The sequence below is a fragment of the Lonchura striata genome, chromosome 7 (genome assembly GCF_046129695.1).
Source record: "Lonchura striata isolate bLonStr1 chromosome 7, bLonStr1.mat, whole genome shotgun sequence".
Classification (NCBI taxonomy): Eukaryota; Metazoa; Chordata; class Aves; order Passeriformes; family Estrildidae; genus Lonchura; species Lonchura striata.
The window spans coordinates 34,884,718-34,905,266 of NC_134609.1; the positions used below are offsets into that span (position 1 = coordinate 34,884,718).

A 20,549-nucleotide genomic window follows, 5' to 3' on the forward strand; every position below is an offset into this window, starting at 1 on the left:
CACTGACAGCAGTTCAATGGAGCCAACACCCAAAAATGTTACAGCCACTTTATATATATCCTGGCCAGGACAGGGGAGCTAGTCCAGGCCCCAGTGAACAGATCAGCTCTGACTGCATGCAGCCTGGAAGCTTGAGGTGATGTTTTTCCCTTTTGTTAGGCCTGCACCAATAAAAGTTATTAATAAACCTTCCCTCTCTGTATTGCAAGAGCCAGCAAGACTTTAAAATTGTAATGCCTCCCTCTGTACTTTCTTCTCCTGCAGTTCTGCCTCCAAACCCCATCTCACAGCACAATGGAGAATCCTGAAGAGTTGTGCTCATCCGCCTCCCACAGCCTTGCAAGTCAAAGGCCTGCAGAGAAAAGGAGCTCATAGCTACAATGGGGAAACTCATGAGAAAGTCTTGAGTACATCAGCTAAACATGCCCTTGTTACCTCCAGAAAGAGGTACCGTATCAATAAGCATTTTATTGCAGATAAACTCATATATCTTTGCTGAGGTATCAAAGGCAGCAGCAATGCTGGCTGCTAAATTTGGTATCCAGGTTAACAAGGAGACAGTGGACAAGGCTACTAGCATATCATCAGGGGAAATCCTTCTTTGTTGTAGTTTATGATTCCAAGACCAACCCCTGGAACACATTCCCCCTTCCCTGCAGTAGCAGCAGGTTCCTCCCCCATTATATTCCCAAAGGTTCATCAAAGGTCAGGAGAGAAAGGGGTCCCTATATTCATTCTTCCTGCATACGCCACCCCTAGTGCAACATCAGGACATAAAGGCAGAACACCCGAGGGGACTGACAGGAAAAATCAGAATAGACATGGAAATAGCACAGACAGAACAGAGCATACTGGGCTTAAAAGACAGAAGGATTTTACCAACCAGTGCTGTTACAATCAGCATCTTACATTTGAAGGACAGCAAATAAACAATTAATCTCTAATTTTGATGTCTGAAATTAATCTGGAAATCTGAACACCTGAAATAGTTTTGCAAATGTGATTCCCAGATCAAGAGAACAGTGTTGTTGTTTAAAAATAAAGCTTCAGCAGAGCCCCACAAGGCAGGTTAAAAATGGGTAGCTGGGGTAAGTGCATCACAGCAGTCTAGATTGTACCACATGGAACCAATTTGGCAGCCATTCTAATGGGAGTCAATGACAGTCACATCATTAGCTCAGAAGAAAAGAAAACTTTCATAAAGTCAGCCTGGAAACGCCTGAATAAACTTCAGAGCTTCTAAAACAGTTACTATGGAGTCACTATGGAAACAAGCAGTGAATTAAGCAAAGTGCTAATCTCAGCAAAACACAAAAAAGAATGCTTATAGTAATTTAGGTTCTTTATTGCAAGGCTTGGTGCTGAAACACAAGGCTGGCTTACACCCTGAAGTCCTGGACACTCTCTCCTTGCTCAAAAATATACACTAGCACTCGGTTTACTGTATGACTGAAGGACAAATTCAGCCTAACAGAAACAAAGCACAGTATCAGTGTGGGTCTCCCACAAGCCAACCTCACACATATTGGGCAGAGAAAACAACAACTAAGGTGGTTTCAAACAGTGATTTGCACATCCACCCTGGATTTGGGGGAAGTGCAGTCCCAGGGGTAAGTGGGACAACACACGTGGTCAAAACATGCCTCAGGCTTCCCTTCCAGTGAGTGCCAAGCAACAAGGAGGCCACTGATACTACTCCATCACACAATCCACATCACACAAGCTGTGTGAGAGTAGCAAATACAACACATTTGTAAGGGTTAATGCAAGCTTGCACTCTGTGCAAGTGGTGCTGCTGTTCAGCAGGACTCTGGGAAAGCAAAGCTGAACTACTCATCTGCAGAGCAGAAAATCCACAACACTCACATGGCCACTGCCACACACATGGAGCTGCTTGGTTTTTCTTCAGGGAGGAAAAAAAGATGTGGCAGGGAAAGGACCTAAAACTTTCTCTTCCCACCAGTACTGTATTGAAAGCAGCAGGAAATCATGTGGGCTAGAAACATTTACGCACTGCTTGCTTTTTAGTAAACTGAGGAAAGAGTAGATGAACTATCCTGAAAACAGCTGTAAAAACATTTTTCAAACTGCTGCAGATTTCTTTCTGAACAGCAGTATAAAGGACTGATACCATGAGAAAGAAAAGGGGATTCAAAGCAAATTTTCAGCCTGCTGAGAAACACATTTGATCACTTCAGATCAGGTATTTGACAATGAAACTCAGCCTGGATCTTAAAGGTTTCCCAACATTGACACAAGCAGGACCAGTGCACTTGCACACAGCTAACCCTAGCATTATTCTCCTCGGGCAGCCCAGCAACATATGCAAGTGCTGAAACCCATTTCTGTAAATACACAGCAGTTTCAGCATCTGACTTCTTTCCACTCTCCAGTATCCATACTGGGAGCTCAAAAGCACACCTTAAAGCTGCTCACAAGAAAATCAAACCACACAGCATCATAATTACTCCTCAGATTACAGAATTGAAATTCACTCCAAAATTCTTGTGGCCAGAATTCCATCACTCCTCACATATTACCACAAATGCTTTTAACCTCCTTACACATTTTCACAGGACTTAATGGTTAGAGGCACATGACTCCTATCACCATTCTGAGCCAATTTTGCTCCAGGCTGTTCATCACTTGTTTGTGGTCTGTTAAACTCTGCCCCCTTTGGGAAGGGGTGGAATGAGTAGCTAATTCATTACTAGTGAAATTTCTGACATTTATTGATGATGAGATGATATCTTGCAAGAAGACACCAAGTTCAATTTTTTACATAGCAGTAGAACATACACTGATGCTGAACACCATGATTAAAAGAGTGTACAGCTGAGTGGTTAAAACAAACGTATGGCCTCTGAGCTTTTAAGAGTCCAGTTCTCTGAGTACTTCACATTACCAGTCACAGGAGAAGGAAAAGCATCAAGGAGCTCCAGCAGCATAAACATGAAATGCCAAAGAAGTTATTAAAATAGTATTTTATTTTATGAATAAAAACTAAACAGAATTAGGGCATAGATCTATTTTCTCTTTTTTCCCGTTGCCTTTGAACTATGCTGATCATCTCTTTTTGAACCAAAGCCATATCTACCATTCCTGTGCTGATCCTGCCACTCACTCTCCAGCTGTCTCAGCATTTCCTGTGTCAGAAGTCCCTCCCGCAGCAATCTGTTGGCAAGAGATCCACGTCCATAGCTTTTCATATCCTCCTGCCTGCCACTGAGCTGAGGGGATCTCAAGTTCTTCGCTCTTCTCAGCCCTGCAGCCTCCACTGCAATGGACAGTGCCTCCGTGGGGGCTGCAGCATGACGGTCTGACACCACCCTGGCGTCCCTCTGAGTCCTTGAGAGAGGAAAGTCTTCTGACACGACTTCAGCTGTGCCAGGAGCAGCCACAGACTGGGAAGCTCGGATCAGCTTTGTGATGTTGCAGACACCGATTTGTATAATGTCATCTAGTTTTTTCTGGATATCCCTTACAAGGACAGCGTCAGGGAACATATCCATGAAGCGGTAACTGAAGAGAGGGAAAAGAAAACACATTTAAACCTTCTCACTGGGACAAAAATGGGATATGTACTAAGTAAAAAGAATATTCATTACATGTTGCATATTTTAATTTGCATTTCAGCTGCTCCAGTCCTTGTTTCTACCTTTCTCTTTCTGTCAGTCACAAAGTGGTGTCTGCAGAACCTGCTCCCTCAACATTGCATTTGTCAAGACCCTCTAAAAGGCCAAAGGAGCCCATCCTGCACCACATACATATGGGCCTGAAGACCCTGCACTTCTAGGACTGTAAGTAATAAATAATAGGAAAAAATAAACAGTTTTCAAGTACAAAGACAGTACCTTAACCACAGATAGAGGTCAAAAACATCATGCACAGCTTCAAGGTGTACAAGTTCCTTGATGTTTTTTGGAGCAGCTAAAGGCCACTTGGTGTGCCGGCAGAGCCAGTCGAACGTCAGAGGCTCATTTCTACTGAACTGTCGTGCAAACTGAAAAACAAGCAGATTCACTCAAGTCCTCAGGCAGGAAAGAAGAAATCCCCAAAGAGTTAAATTCCCCAGAGTCCAGTACACATAGAATACTCCATAAAATACCTGCTTTGTTTTACACAACCCAAATGCCACACATTCTTTTACTTAATTACTCAACACAAGAGTCACCTCTCCTTTCCAGGGCCTCATTAACACAATTTGTCCATGGGCCTTGCACAGAGTTAAGCAACAAAAGCACAGAGCTATCCAGAAAAGCTAACACTGAAGGCATGTGATTGCATCTAGCAAAACAGATGGACTTTGTGTCTTTTTTAATCCTCCTCCTTCTCCTATTTGGTTACTTATCTTGTTTCAGGGTTGCCAGAGTTTAGAATATTGAATGTATTCCCTGGTTTAGGAAACACACTATCTACAAACCAAACAGATTAATCTGCACTAGAAATCCACTCTTCTGACACCTAAATACCTCAGCACTTCAACTAACAGAAAAACAAGTCAAGTAAGATTTAAATACAAAATTTTCAAGACTATTGATGACTTGGAATAAGTGCTTCCTAGCTGGCCAATACTAAAGTGGATTTTCTTCACCAAGGAATGAGGCTTAAATTCACACAAGCATTCACAAAAGCCTACCTCCCTCTAGCATTACATTATGCCCCTCTGTACCTTCACTACTTGGCATCCAAAAGCTCAGCGTTTTCCTAATGAAGCACTTTTTTCAACTCTTTAATCAATCACTCATTTTTTAAATACTATTAGCAGGGTTCTAATATTTGTGACATGAGGGCACCACATCACTTTCATTTTTATACTATTTCATTTTTAAAGTTTAATGCAGTCTTTAAAAAGGGAACAATGGCAATACTGTATAACAAAGTAACAGTCCCAAGTGACATTATTATTAAACCTGCAAAACTGAAAAAATCAGCTGACTACAAATTCCTCAAAATAGTGACTCCTGGGGTACAGCAAAAAACAATTCATTCAGGCCTGAAAAGTAAAGTGACATAATTCTGAGAGCAACTTACAGCTCTGTTTTCTGAGGTTTAAATTCTATGTAACTGTATTATAGCCTCAGCAATCACCCTTAATCCTACATTCTCTCCTTTTGTTGGCCAGCTAACAGCTCAAAGGAGCACTAACTTGATTTTTAATTACTGCTTTTAGGAACACAGTAGTGCAAAGATTCACAGTGCACAAGTGACTAGGGAACACAACTCTCATCCCTCCCAGTTCAGAGCTGACAGACAAGGACCAGCAGTAGGCTTTTCAGAGGAAAACAGCAGAGAAGCTATCCAAACTTTAACTTCCATCATGAGAACCAGTTTTCAGAAGTTAAAAGCCTTAGTAAACAAAAACCGTGAAGAATTCAATACATGTCTGGCTATTTTATATCTCTTATACTACCTGTGAGCACTTTAAGAATGCTCTCAAATGATCCGATAGCAAAGCCCACAACAAATACAGCAGCTAGATACAGTCCTAGTGCACCTCTTGGTCCAACATAAACACACTTCTTGAGGGGAAAAAATAGCTGACCTTTAGCAAAGTGGTACACACAAAAGGCTCTTTTCTGTTCAAGGGTGCGGTGCAAAAGACATATCGTGATCGCAGATTGAGTGGAATGTGCTGAATCATATCTGCTAGAAATTTAAAGTCATCAATATTGCAGACAAAGTACATCCCATCCACTTGTGAGAGGCTCACAAAAATATCCTGCGAAAACAAAACCAAATGTAACAATGTTATTACAGGAGAGGGTTGTTAAACTTTGTCTTACCAAACCAAAAATTATTTAGAGTTTGAAAGACTAGTTATGCTGAAAGAATCATTAAAAATCATCAAATTTGATGACAGTAATAATAAAGTGGGCAGGGGATTTCCCTATGCTCTTTTAGCAGAATTTGCATTAAATTCTCCAACACAGGATCAAAGACATGACACACTACACTTGATTTAGTCGGTCTCCTAAATAAAAAAGTTCTGGAAGGGTACATTTTAGTTACAAAGAACACCATCACAGGAACCAGTTGCCACTATGTTTAGAAATTTCTCCAGGTTTGTCACTTAGCATGTCCCAAAAAGCTAACTTTACAGGATACAATAATTGAGGTATTTTTAGCTCAGTGTCAGGATCAGATCTATTTTAGGAAGAAAGAAAACACAAGCTAAATACAGTATTCCAACAGAGGAGTTCAAAGAAAACATGAGACATACAAGGTGTGGAGAAATGGAAGATGCAGTGCACCCTGCAGGGGGAATTTTATGGACACCCAAAAATATTTCTCTAATGGAAATCTTTGAGAGATTTTTTTGAAAACATCTTTAAAGAAATTATGAGCTTTTTAATTAAATGTGTGACTGAATATTTAAGAGATCAAAAACAACACAGTTTTTATCTTAACACTGCTATGTTAGCCCAGAAGTTGCTAATTTAAAAATTTTAAAGATGTGTTGTTACCCTACCAGGCTAAGTCTTCCACGAGGTCTCCAGGTATATTTTTTTTTTTCCAAGGTTAAAAATATACATTTTGCTACATAACAGCAGATCAGCAGGAACAATAATGCACATTTAAAACAATGAAAATTGCCACAGATTTCTCAGCTTATTAAAAGCTGTGATAATGTTTTTTTCAATGCAGTATTGGAATCTTAATTTCTATTTTTTTTATGCTTTTGTACATCTTAAAGAACTAGAATCTATCTAAAGAGGAAATCAAGTCAATCCCAGAGTTTTCAAGAAGTTCCACACTGTTTTACTACAATATCCACAGAAACAGGAAAAAAATCAGGTAGCTTTCAGATATGTGGAAATCTGACATGATCAGTTTTCTAGGAATTTTCAAATAATTTATCTAAATTTAGATCTCTAATATCTTCAGCCTCAGAAATAAATGCCTACATTTAAAATTCTGAAAAGCTGGAATGAAAAAGCCACTGCACAGTTTTAAACACATACAAAAATGACTGACACATTTCAAAGCTTCCAAGTTTAGCACAGAAAAGTTAAACATCCTAAACCTATCTGCAGTCACTCATGTGGGAGAGAAGAACCCAATCAATAAAAAAATACACACAAGGCTGTCTGTCAGGTCTCCCAAGGGCAGGTCTGTACAAAGCAATGACTATTAGTGATACTTCATTTTTAAAGAAAAAGATAATATTTTGATCATTCTTACAATTAAGTTGGATAGAGTGGCATCAGGAAGATGATAAGCAAACATTTCTATTTGCTCAGGAGTAGGATGTAGGCCAGCTGCCTAAATGGAAAATAAAGAAAAAAAAAACTACCATTAATTCTCAATATTGTTTTAATGTACCAGAAACAACATATTGAAAGACAAAATGCAAGAAACCAAAGCACCATGCAGACTCCAGTTTATTTAGCACACTTAGCTGAAAGTTAAGATCTTTTGTGTTTGAGCTTTTAATTCTTAAAAGAGCAGATTGAATATAAAAGCAACAGAGCAAGTCTCCAAAGAGGACATATATCCAAAGTCACTCTGGCACAACACACCTCATTTTTATTACTAAACTGCAAACAGACAGAAGGAAAAATAATCTGGGATCAGAATATCCTAAGCCAGCCCCAGAGCACATGTGTATAAACTGGGTGCTGAGGGTCTCACCTGGACAGGGGGCACAGGCTCGCTCAGAATCTCCTTCAGCCGCGCGAGGTCATCGCGATGCATGGTGGTGACCTCTCCCTGTTTGAAGGAGGAGCCGAAGCGCCCTGCCCTGCCCGCGATCTGCAGCGCCTGCGAGGTGGTGATGGAGTCTATTTCCTTCTCTCCCTTCTCATTGACAGTCGGCTTTACTATGGAGTTAAAAATTATCCTTCTTATACACCTGAAATATTTAAGCAAAAACAAAGAGGAATCATTTTTGCAAATTACTTCCAAAATGAAGAATTAAACCTTTTACTTTTTTATAAGCTTTTTTTCTCCTCTACAATTAGGGTATCACAGATACTACTTATGGACACAGCATATTTTAAAGGCCAGGAGAAGGTTACTGGCTAGTTGCAGGAGAAGCATCATCCCTGCACACATCAATCATGTCCTAATCTCCTCCCAGTCTATTCACCACCACCTGCCTCTGCAGTTTGTAGTGATGTGATTGTATGTCCTTCAGCAATGAAATACACCTGACACTGGGCTGAACTTGCTCTGTATTTCAGAAATGCAAGAGAACAGTAACTCTGACAGCCCAGCCCATATGACTCCAGTTGATCCAACAGGTTCTGTCATCCATGGCCAACTATCACACTGAATTAGGGCCAGAGAGCCATTTAGTTCTTGGAACCAATTTTAAAAATAAAGCTTAGTTCTGCTTAGCCAAATTGATCACTACTTCAAAACTGAAATTAATGTACTGTGCACATACAGTATACAGCAGATACTTAGATGAGTTAATCAGACTGGGAAGACAAAAAGCAAGGAAGTTAACGTGGGCACCATATCCAAAGGAAAATAGAAGTACTGCAACCTGCTGCAAATACTTACAAATTGAGTCCCATTCCAATTGCATCTGTAGCAACTAAAATTTTGCATGGATCATCAGGATCATTGAATTTCTTTGCCTGTTCAAGCTTTGTTCCTAAAACAAAATGACAGAATACTTCACATAGCAAACTTCATACAAAATAAAGAAAATGCATCACTAAGTCCAATGTCATTATAATAGGCTGAGAAAAAGATAAATAAATTGATATTTGATTGGTACTTGGCTACAGATGAGGGGAGGGGGCAGGAGAGATTTAAATCGTTCCCAGAGCTGCGGATAGACCTCCTTTAATTATATCTATCTGAAGATCAAAATTAAGTACATGGGTCTAATCCCAAGATTAAAACACCAGTCGATGAAAGCTGATTGCTTTCTCTAGCTATATAGAGAAGCAAAACTAGGAAACTTGCACTGCTTTATTTTAAAATAAAGCAAGCAGAAAAAGAAATAAAGTACAAGGGGACTTTCTCCTAAGAAAAGCAGCAAGAAACAGAACATCCCCTTAACAATGAAAGCAAGAGTGCTTCACCTGGTGGCAGACTGCCGTATATGACAGCACATTCTAATCCTCTGGCTTCAATCTGCCGGCTGATGGAGTAAATGTCGTTCTTACTGAAACACACAATGCAGTCCCCAGGGCGGAGGTTATCCAAGGACTCTAAGGCATAATCCAGCACAGTCAGAGGAGTCAGTCTCTCGTAGTTTCGGACCTACACAGAGTTGTCAAAAAGGGTATCTTTTTAAACTCAAATCATATGATATCAAGACTAACCAGCAATGCATCCTGTCAAGTCAGCCAACTCAAGAGCACTGTGCCTTCCTGAAAGATCAGAGCTGTACAAGTCCACAAGCAGCTGTACCAGCTGCAGCATCCCCTAAAGGGAACTCATCAAACCACTTTTATCTTCTTTCAGAAAAACAGTACCACTATTTTAAAAGGGAAGGAAAGAACTTTACAACATCTTTGCTCTACAGAAATAGAGAAACATTTTAACAAAACTTCCTGCAGGACAACTTTGAGCAGTAATACCCCCAAAAGAACCCTACATTTTTTCCTGTTTTACAGCAAAAAGAACCTGACGTTCTGTCCATAGCTTCTCAGAATTACTTACTTCAACTTCCTCCCCTGTAGTGTACATGAGCTCTGTCACCAAGTCAATAGCAGCAGGTTCTCCACAAACATGGATTTCTTCTGCACAGAGGCCTGAACAAAGTCCAGTGAAATAAAAAGCAAAATGTTACTTGTTTGTATACAACAGTAGCTTTAGCTGGCTCTTAAGGTATCAAAAAATTGTATTTTGGTTGCTAAACACAATGAAGACTGTATTTCACCTCCTTCAATAACCCAAACCTGCACCTAAAGTCTCTCCCACAATACACTAGTTTCCTAGAGCTGCCCTTGATCTCTTACCAGCAGGTGATATTGACAGTTCATTAGTGTGATAATCAGAGCAACCAATAGCTCACTGCACCCTCTCAGCCAGAACAAGAGGTACCCCCTTAGCCACTGAATAAATGGAGCAAAGCTTTGAGTATGTTTTACTTACTACTCATGTTTTCCTAACTCCCAAACCACAGCAGAACTGAGAGGTTTTGTTTTCTGCATGAATTCACCTCTAATTCAGTCACAACAGGAAAGGGAAAAAACCAGGAAGTAAAGTGTGACAAATCTGCTCAACTTAGAATCAAAAGCAACAAAAGGAAGGGTCAAGAGGGAATCAGATTCCAAATTTCTGTCCGAATATGAGGAAAAATGTTTCAAAAATTCCTCTAGAAAAATTCTAAAATTATCAAAATAAGCATTCTTGTAAGAACATAACAGATTGATGTAGCTCTATAAATGAGCCATTTGAAATTAACACTATAAAATATTTAAAGCTGCCATTATTTAGCACAATCTCTACAAAGGTAGTCTCTTGAAAACTGGCGTTGTTTTAATTGAACATAAAAGCATACTTCTTGGAAAGAGTCAATGTAAAAGGACAGCATAATGTAGTAAAGACTCCCTATGATCTAAGGAAGGAAAAATAAGAGAGGCATGTGAATTTTATTTTTAAATTTTTAAAAATTTAATTTTATATTTAAAAATAAATGTAAAAAACCCATTTGTTAAGCAAAACATGACAGGTAGCTTCCTGTCATGAAGACAAATCCTTTGAGGCAAAGTAGCTCTCTAACTTGCTGTGAGAAGACATGAAAAACAAATACTTTTATTTTGCATCACATAACCACTATACCAACTGCTAAGCTTGAATTTCATGTGCCATTAAGCTAATTCATTGCCAACGCAACCAAGCTTACCTAGAAGAGCTCTTGTCCAAGCCCAGCCTCTGGCAGGATCTCTGATCATCTGAATTTCATCAATCACAGCAACTTCATCTTAAAACAAAAAAAGAAAAATATGATGCACCAAGGAAGAGCATATAGAACAGTAGTACAAGACATGAAGGAACTGAGGGAATTCACAGGTTTCCTACAAAAGGTTGCTCAAACAAAGCTAATCCTCTATCACCAAAAAGCTATTTTGAGATGATCCAGGTTTCTTGAACTGCTCTATCATAGCTCAGAATTGTTCAAATAAGAGCAAAAAAGAAGAGCTCAACTACTTTTGAGTCCAAGGAATAAAACACAGACACAAGGATACCACAGATAGGACAGAGACAATTCTGTGTACTTACAAGGTGTATTAGTGCTGCACATTTCAATGGTACAAGCAACATGAGGAGCCTGTCTGGAGTCTTCATTGGCAAACACACGTTCTTCTCCTGTCACCAGGTCACAGGGCACATTCTAAAGGCATTCAGAAATCTCAGGGTAAGTTTCTTGAACATGAAAGAACCCCCTTTCCAAAGAGGACAAAAACAGTTTTTTACAGTAGTTTCTAGGACAGTGTAAAAGAAGCAATCCAGGAAACAATTACTCAACCTTGAGAGACTTGTGCCTTTTATTTAAGTCCTATCAGAGTGGAGGTTTAATGAAGAGGTGGTATCTGTAATTAGATGCCTTCCCCTACTCCTGCAGTAGGTTACATCTTCCCCTGAGTATTTCAGAGCTATCACATCTGCCATAAAAGAACTGTTAGAAAAGTACAAGGAGCTCATAAAGCAAGGCCCAGCAGCAAAGGAGGCTTGCAAGCTCCAGCTCTTTTGGCAATTACCCTGCTGCCAGCCTCACCTGCTGCTTTATACTCACACAGCAAGAGCTCATGAGGATCAGCTGTGAGAGACAGCTCAGGCCTCAGGATCAGCTGAGGTCACCACCCTGCCAGCCCTACCCTCCTTGGTGCTCATGGCTGCTCCATCCATATCTACTGCTACCTGCAGAGTCCAGCTGGAAGCCCTGTTCAAGCCCCAAGGGCCTAAATATGATCCAGGAGCCAACCACTGAAAAGCTGTCACACACACTAACTAAACACATGGGAGAAAAGTTTAGTAATCCTAGCAAGGAGCATCACTGCATGGTACCACTGTCACTCTGTGAATACGTGTGGTACATTACAGCTATCTCCTAGGATAAAACAATCTTTCTGATGTGCTGCTTGGACAGACCGCTACTAGGAGTTACAAATTCTACATTAAAAAAAGAGAAACCACATCATCACTACTGCACACACACACTGTGCTGTGTTAACATGTGATATGTGGCTGTAGTGCTTCAGAACTAGTCTGGTTCTCTGCAGCTGGAAACACACTGGTGAGGAGCCTTCAAAAATATGCCAAAAGCAATACACAACACTAATGAGAATTTCTTCTAGGGACCTGATGTACAGCACTGAATACACATCTGAATCTGCAGAATTCTTCAAGGACAGTGAAGTGAAATATATTTATACATTTGCAGAAGGTTGAGGAGAGTTAAGCAAGGATAATTTTTTGTGTACAAGCTATAATAAAGGTCATGGGCAAAAGAAGGCATGGTCCCTGTGCTTAAAAACCTAATAGTAGAACCTGGCTAACCCAGGGAGCAACAAATTCCAGAAGAACAGAGGCAAGTTACAGGGATGATTGCACAGGACATGCTCTGGGGACAGCACTGTTCCACCTGGGGAAATGATGTTCCATTCTGCTCCTAAAGCAGAAATGCACAACTGAATTCACACGAGCGCAAAGACACAGGGCTCCAGGGACCACCTGGGGCCACTACAGAACTTTACAGACATGCATTCATGAGACTGTTCCAGCACCAAGAATGTTGGTAAGTAATATGACATACTGACAGCATCATTACTCTTTTGGAAGATCTCATGAGCCAGAAGTTTTAGTGGACCACAGTATATTCCAGATTTGGCTGACAAAAATCTCTGGATAGCATGGTAAGTTTTTCCACTGTTTGTAGGACCAGCATGGAATATTATCTTTCTCTGAATAGCTCTGGCATCTGGATACCTAAAACAAAGACAAAAAAAAGCAGATCTGTTGAACATTTATCTGCATACTGATTCAGGAGAAACTGGAAAATAGCATAAGCATTTAGTTATTAATAACTTTAATGTGTGTTGAAAGCAGAAATACCAATTTCTTAGAGACAGTACAAAGAGGTTACTGTGTCTTATACATTGATCTTCTGAGTCACACAATGCTTTTAAAGATTCAGAGTGAAATTCACACATTGTGTTCAAAATATTTCTCATTATTCCTGCAATTCTCTCTCCTTGAGCTTATCAATATTTTAATATTTGATGTGCTACTTCCCACACACATTGTCAGAAAACATCTTCTTGGAAAAACCACACCAACTCAGTGACTTTCATAGTTGATATAATCTTATTTTCTTTTTAATTCATTGTGATGTACCTTGTAAAAATACAAGCATTCCTGACACAAATTATTGCAAAAACAGAGAAAACCACAAAATGTAACATAATTGCACTGAAGTGCACAGACTATGGAATTCTCTGAGACTAAGAAAACAGTGCAGGCACTGCAGCACACTGACCAGTTGGGCGGCAGCCTCAGGTCGCTGATCTTGCGCAGATCATCCATGCAGTCCAGCATGGGGAAGATCTGCTTTGCGTGCCTCAGGAAAAATGGAAACAGATCATCCACGTGACCTAGGAGAACAAATCCTTTTCAGAAAGTTTCTGTGCTTGTCTGAGTGTTTACCTTCATTATAAACTTTGAAAAATTATTTTCTACTACTTCCACCCCACACTTACATAATGCTTTCAACTTCTGGCTCTCTACAAAGTCCAGTAATTACGTCAGTGGCAGAAAGGGAACCTAACACAAGTACGTGGACTCATTTAGCAACGGAATACAAACACAATCATATGAAAAAATGCATGTCATTTCAGTATATTCACTCTGCTCAGCCTACTCACCTACAGAACTTCTAAGTAAAAATGAGAAACTGTGGAAAAGCTGGATGAGATATAGCTAAGAAGATTTTAGCCCCTTCCTCCTAAATTCAGAGGGTGGGGGAGGGGTCTTTTAAAGTCCTTTTATGAATAAACAGAGAAAAACATATTTGCAGCTTCTGCAAGCTACTGAGGCTCAGAATGATGATTCCAAATACTAAAATCAACTCAGAAGAGAAATCCAGGTTAATTCTTCTGAATGTTTGCAGAGTAGACATATGGACCTTAAAAGGTCTCATTTCAGGTCACACTCCTACTTTGCAGCTCCCTTAGAATTTCAAAGAACTGTCTTGATCTAAAAAACTCTTATTATCAAACATAGAAATACAAAAAGAAAAATGAGTGGTTTGAGGTTTGTCAGAGTGGTTTTGTTTTGTTGTGGGGGGATGTTTAATTTTGGGGGAGGTTAAATTGAAATTATTCAATTAATAAAAGTTCTTGTGGATTTTTTTTTTAATTGTAGTATAATTATTATCTTTGGACAAGCAAAACTCAAATTTAAAAATTTCAATACTTCTGTATATGAGTTAAAAGCCATAATGCTAATCTATAATCAAGTGAGAAGTGGAAATGAGAAAACTGTGAAATATTTTATGCACAAGAAATATAGTGAGACAAAGATGGCCAACATTTAAAATCTACACATTTACATTTTAAAACAAAACTAACAGCCACTGCAACCTTTAAAATCCCATCATTAAAACACACACTGTGCAGCTCAAACCCTGGAGAAAGCTGTTTCTGCTGCTCCCAGCTGGCATCACCTCTCAGCTAAGTGCTGTTAATCATAACGCAGGGTGCACTAAGCAGGCAAAGACACTTCTGTGAGGGCCACAGGGAAACCCAGCATGGTCACAAAGCTGCCCCGAGAGCCACCAGCTGGGAGAGAGCTCTCCCAGTGCCCCCTAGTGACTACTGGGCTTTAGAGAGGAATAAACAACAGCACAGTTTGCATTTCAGCCCTGAACTGATGCCGTACAAACACGGGCTGCTTCTTGCTAACACTTTCACATCTTTCATTTCCACTTCAGAAGATTTAAGAACAGGACATTCCCTAGGATGGGCAAATGTTTCTGATAGGGAGAAAGCAGGGATTTTTAATCTCTCTGACAGTACTGAATTAATTCTCAGTCATATTGAGCAATAATTCTTCATAGGGGGCCCACATGTACATAGGTAAGTATACAGGACAAAAACAAATAAAAATGCACTTTTTTTTTTTTTTACAAGCATTCCAGATACTTGCCTGCACCACAGCATATATCATTGAGAATAATATGCAAATCAGCACTCACAGAACTGGATTCCATGATATACTTCCTAAAGCTTATAAATGCCTGGTGAAAGAGGCGAGCTGCCAAAAAAAAAAAAAAAAAAGCCAAAAACAAAAAAGAGGAACAAAATTAATGTGGCCAGGATCAGAAAACTCTATTTGTAAACACCCAATAAAACACTGAAGCAGTTCATTAAAAACCTGTACCTTAATGTAAGCTACTAAAAGTAAATATAAACGTAATTTAAACTAAGCGGCAGAGACAATGTAAAGAAGCAGTGTTGTGATAAAAATATCACATTTAATACCACATTGGAATTAAAACAGATTTCACATTAAAGTAATATAAACTTAAATAATTTTCTTACCATCAAGTCCATTTTCAGCTCCTAGTCTTTGAATTTCTTTTCTTTTGTAGAACTTGTTTAAGTTTTTTAGGACTTCACCTGTAGAAAAAGATAACTATTTTTTTGCGTTTCCTCAAAATTTAATCACATTCTCCTGGCCCAAAGATCTTGGTGTATAGTCTCCTTACTCTGGAGAGAGAGAATCTTTCTATGCTGAACAGACACAAATGAACACCCCCTACACCAAAGAGTGAGCCTGGGGCTATTGTGGAGGACAACCTTCAGCTGCAGCAGACTAAGAACTGCCATGAAGATGGTGCCAGCCATCTCCCCTGCCACTTGATAGGAAACCATGAAGATGGGAACATGCAGCTAACAAGTCATGGAACAAACTCATTAATGCTTTGGGGTGGGGTTTTGTTTGCTTTCTATCAGCGCCTATCAGGAAGTTTTAATATGAAAAGCAAATCTGGCTTGAGCTACTTGGTGACAGCTTTTAATCAACATCCTGAGATATGTTCTTCCTTCCACCCTGCCTCCAAGACAGACTCTTCAGGAATATCAGGTAATCCAGACAGTATCTTCTCTTTTCCCAGGTAAAATAAAAGTAAGGAAGAAAAAAAACAGAGTTTGTTCATAGTATATCACAAATTATTCAGCTTTCTTTGAATAAATCTGTTATAAACTTATTATTGAACTCTTTCCCTCCCCTAGAAGTCAAGTTCAGTGTTGCAACAAAATTCTATTTTCACAAGTACACACTGATTTTAGTTCATTAAAGGTTAGTTAAATGACAGTGCAAAAAGATGTTTCCCCTTTCCATCTACAGCTGATCAGAAATTCACACAAAATCAAGCAAATTTCATTAACATCTATTCATGAGCTTACATTATTAAAACTGAAGTCTGTGAACATTATAAAATGTTAGGAGTGACAAATATAGCACACCCCCAGTGCCAGTCACTGGACACAACACTGCCAAGCTCTGCTCTCTGCAGCTCACTCTGTAACTGTCTGACAAGACATGGAAAGCTTCCCATGAAATCAACCTTAAATTATTGAAAGATTGCCTCTCTAAAAAGCTGTATCAGAGACAGCCCACTTGGCACAATGAAAATCACCAGCTGACAAGAATATGGCAAATTTAAATGCACATCCCATACCACTACAGGAGTGTTTTAATGGATTAATTCATGTTCTGAAATGTTCCCAAAGATAACAAAAACACAAAGGCACCAGCAGAATTACATTTCCTAGGAAGGCATCCACACTCATGTTTAAGGGCCTTGAAATCAAAGACAGACTGGAAAACAGTGCAGTATAAGCAAGTACAGGCCTCAGCGCTCTTCAGAGCTTCCCAAGGAAGCTCCAGCAACTAACACATCATCAGCCACGCAGCTAAATTCACAGCCATTGGCCTTACTACAAGAGTAAAGGTCAATGCCAGAACATGTTTCTATCCAAGGCAACGTGACATTGGGACCAAGCTGCCCAAGGTCACAATCCTTCCTAAGCACAAACACTTGTCTAAACAATAAGGTAAATTGAAACAAAACAAAGCTGGCATTGCAGCCCACCTGAGCTTATCCAAGAGCACATACACACTCTGAACATCTGGGTCCTGTCTCAATCACCACCCTTTTTACCCTTCACTCCTGCTTTGAGATTTCCCTTTGTTTACCATTCTCTCATTCTAGAATTGTGTTTTAGCTCTTACTCCTCAATTACTTTGATTTCTCAGCAGCACTTCTAAGGTTCTCTGTAAAAAGACAGCCAGACTGCAGTAAAGTTCAGAAATCATCCAGTTAGTCTCCAATGTATCAGATTCATTTAGCTGTTTCAACCCTGTTTGCAGGAAGCCTTTGAGTCATTACCCTGTATCTCTGACGGCAACAATCCACTGCAGTCAGGCTGAATGTTACCACTGGGGCAGCTGAAGCACTTTATTTTACAATTCCTCCCCAACTATTAGACTCCCATTGCCCAGTCCAAGCAACCTGTGCATCTACCAAGGCCCCTGTTCAGGCATCTCCTGCTCCTGCCACGTGAATTGCTGCCAATACTTGGTCTGTCCTGACCTGCACCTCCCACAGGTAAAGCACAGCCCCACGGTCAGACAACTGAAGCCACAGAACTGACATTCAAGGACAACTGAATCACAAGATACAAACACCAAAATTGAAAGCATCCATCAGCACTCACAGGGGTACTCTTCCTATGAAGTTGTGGAAAACAGAAGCAGTGAATTAATTCCAGGTCTGTTAGGAAGTTTTTACAAAACTGGGTTTACAAAAGTAAGCTTCTAAAAAGACCTTTAGTCTTCCTAACAGTGTTTGACTAATGTGAAAACTATAATCACTCTCACTTGAGCAAGCTAACAAGATTATTCACAATGCAAGTATGCTCACTAACAAAGTTTCTTCACAAACTGTAACCAGAAAGATCATAAATACACATATTCCTTTACTGAATTTAATTCAGTACTTGGCAGCAGAATCTGATAAAGTATCTTCATTTAAAAAGATAAAAAACCAGATGCATAATACTGTGTGTGGTCAGAACCTGAAGGGGGAAGCAGAGAAGACTATTTATTTCATTTTTTTTTTAATGGCTACATGTAAAGAAGTTCTCGTCCAGTCTTTTCTAACATTATTGGGTTTCAAAATACCAATACTTTTAAAACACGTCATTGTCTTTTTAAAATAGTTTTCAATATTATTGAGAGAGCACTAGAGGCCAAACAAGTCAGATGAGCATCCCACTGCAGCATTCACTTTCTCTGGACAGAGAGACAGAATTCTGTCTCTCAGGAGAAGCACAGAGATGTGAATGCCACACCCCACAGGTCACCTGGCTGCTATTTCCTGCCAGTCTCACAGGGAGGAACATCAGGCTGACTGAAGTGGTTCATTTTCACCTGTGCGAGCACACATAATTTTAGCCAATCTGTTCTCTCTCAACAACTTAGCAAATACCAAACAGAATCTGTACTTAGTTTCCCAGAGCATTTTAGTTTAGCATGTAGTTTTGAAGAAATCCAACATAACTGCTCCTCTAACAAATGAGACAACAGGCAATGTACAAGTAAAAAGGCATCATTCATCTTTATTGGCACCTCAGGAATGCACTATTCATATAAAAGACAAGTTTGACAATGCAGATTTTTGCATTACAGCTCCTCAGGATTCTTCATCCTGATTAGGTGGGTTTTTTTAGCTTTTAAAGTTAGATATTCTTTTCTCCATAGTTCTGAACTATTAAGATAATTTGCCCATGCTTCTATACTCTGGAATTAAGATAAATAATACCTCATCATTAGATTATGAGAAGATATGAAAGATTTCCATTTGCACCCTTAATGCTTTCAGATCAGCAAATATCAAAAGAATCAAGACCTTGTCTGTTATTTACCAAATCTTTAAAGATCATGGAGTCCTAAGATCATAGAACTGTCTGGGTTGGAAGGGACCTTAAAGACCATCTCACTCCAGTCCCCTGCCATGGGCAGGGACACCTTCCACTATCTCAGGCTGCTCCAAACCCCATCCAAACTGGCCTTGGACACTTCCAGGGATGGTGCAGCCACAGCTTCTCTGGCACCCTGTGCCAGGGCCTCACCTCCCTCCGAGGGAAGAAGTTTTTCCTAAAACCCAATCTAAACCTACGCTCCGTCCATTTGAAGCCATTCTCCCTGGTCCTGTCACTTCAGCCACTTTTGATCTAGGCACATTCACACACAGACAAACTTTTCGGTCTGTAACATCAATATTTGAGGAAACTACGTCTTTCAAGTTCATATACAGTTATGGCTCTGGAATGCAAGAGATTGCAGTTTGGCTGTGGGACCTGCCCCAAGCCAAGCACCTTTACCCCGACCGAACGGAAGAGCGGCCAGCAGAGCGTTTCCTCACACAGGGCACGCCTGCGGGCCCAGGCAATCCCAGAGTATCCTGAGCTGGAAGCACCCACACGGGTCATGCCCTGCACAGCACAGCCCCATGAATCCCACCACATGCAGGTGCCCTCTCACCTGAGAGCCTTTATCCCACTTCACCTTCACGGGCACAATTAGCTTCAGGTCACACAAGCTGTGGGGAAGGACACCCTTCTCTTAAGGGGGAAAGTTTCTGAGCCCAGGAAAGGACCCGAGAGCAGCAGGGGACAATTCCCTCAGCCCTCAGGAGGGTCCCAGAATCACAGAATCAATTAAGCTGGAAAAGACCTCTCCGATCATCGAGTCCGACCTACGAGCAAACAGCACCTCGTGTACCACAAGCAGTCTGTCTTTAGACACCTCCAGAGATGGTGACTCCGCCACTTCACCGGGCTGTCCCAATGTTTCATTACTTTTCCTGTGAGAAAAGTCCTCCCAATGTCCAACCTGAACCTCCCCTGGCACAGCTTGAGGCCGTTTCCTCTTGTTCCGCTGCTGTTCCTTGGGAGCAGAGCCCGACCCCCATCTGGCTGCAGCCTCCGGGCAGGGAGCTGGAGAAGGCGAAGTGTTCCTTGAGCCCTCCTCTCCTCCTGGCCGAGCCCCATCGGATTTGCGCTCCAGCCCCGCTGCCGTTCTCTGCACCAGCTCGAGCTCGCAGCGTGCCCCCAGAGAGCTGAGCGGCGCAGAGCCAGGCACAGCGCTCCAGCCGCGGCCTCGCCAGCCCGCCTCCGGCGCTGGCGGCAGACGGCGGGCGAGGCCTCACGGCCCCCGCCCCGTCCCCTCACGGTCCCGCCCGCACTCACCCTTGTCGAGGGGCCGCGTGAGCTCGGCGCCCACGTCTTCTTCGGCCGCGCCGCCGAGGCCGGGCTTCAGCGGCACGGGCACGAAGAGCGAGGTGTCGGGGGCGCGGGAGGCGCCGCCGTCCCCGGAGGAGGCCGGCGATGAGGGCGATGAGGACGACGCCGCGGGCGCGGCGGGGCGCGCGCGGGGAGCGCCGCCGCCATGGCGGAGCGCGAGCGCCGCGCGCGCGGGGAGCCGCCGCAGCAGCGGCCACGCGCAGCGACTCATCCGCAGACAAGGGCGGCGGGCGGCCCGCGCGTCATCGGCCCGCGCCCGCCCCGCCCCCG

At 41.4% G+C, this 20,549-nt stretch overlaps 1 protein-coding gene across 2 annotated transcripts; it reads right to left on the reverse strand.

Moving 5' to 3' along the window:
• Nucleotides 1-1,324: 1,324 nt before the first annotated feature.
• SUPV3L1 (Suv3 like RNA helicase) lies at nt 1,325-20,416 on the reverse strand. Of its 2 annotated transcripts, XM_021529074.3 has the most exons (15): nt 20,226-20,416; nt 15,510-15,587; nt 15,115-15,222; nt 13,448-13,562; nt 12,729-12,897; nt 11,191-11,302; nt 10,814-10,891; nt 9,625-9,716; nt 9,042-9,222; nt 8,512-8,605; nt 7,636-7,855; nt 7,186-7,266; nt 5,546-5,722; nt 3,855-4,003; nt 1,325-3,522 (listed from the first exon to the last, which is right to left on the reverse strand). In XM_021529074.3, exons 3-15 carry the CDS (start codon nt 15,176-15,178, stop codon nt 3,027-3,029), a joined length of 2,028 nt encoding a protein of 675 aa, XP_021384749.1. In that variant the 5' UTR covers nt 15,179-15,222; nt 15,510-15,587; nt 20,226-20,416; the 3' UTR covers nt 1,325-3,026. The 2 variants fall into 2 exon arrangements, with proteins under 2 accessions (XP_021384749.1, XP_021384751.1); XM_021529076.3 differs by lacking the exon at nt 20,226-20,416 and having other exon boundaries at nt 15,164-15,222; nt 15,510-15,551.
• Nucleotides 20,417-20,549: the final 133 nt, after the last annotated feature.

Bases quoted from the DNA above. Each gene is read 5' to 3' on its own strand.
- SUPV3L1 (XM_021529074.3), bottom strand. From the start codon at position 15,178: ATGGAATCCAGTTCTGTGAGTGCTGATTTGCATATTATTCTCAATGAT. The intron at 9,717-10,813 runs GTAAGCTTGGTT...GACTTTGTTCAG, and splicing joins TTGGACAAGAGCTCTTCTAG to GCCTCTGTGCAGAAGAAATC. The intron at 5,723-7,185 runs GTAAGAATGATC...TTGTTTTCGCAG, and splicing joins CCACTCTATCCAACTTAATT to GATATTTTTGTGAGCCTCTC.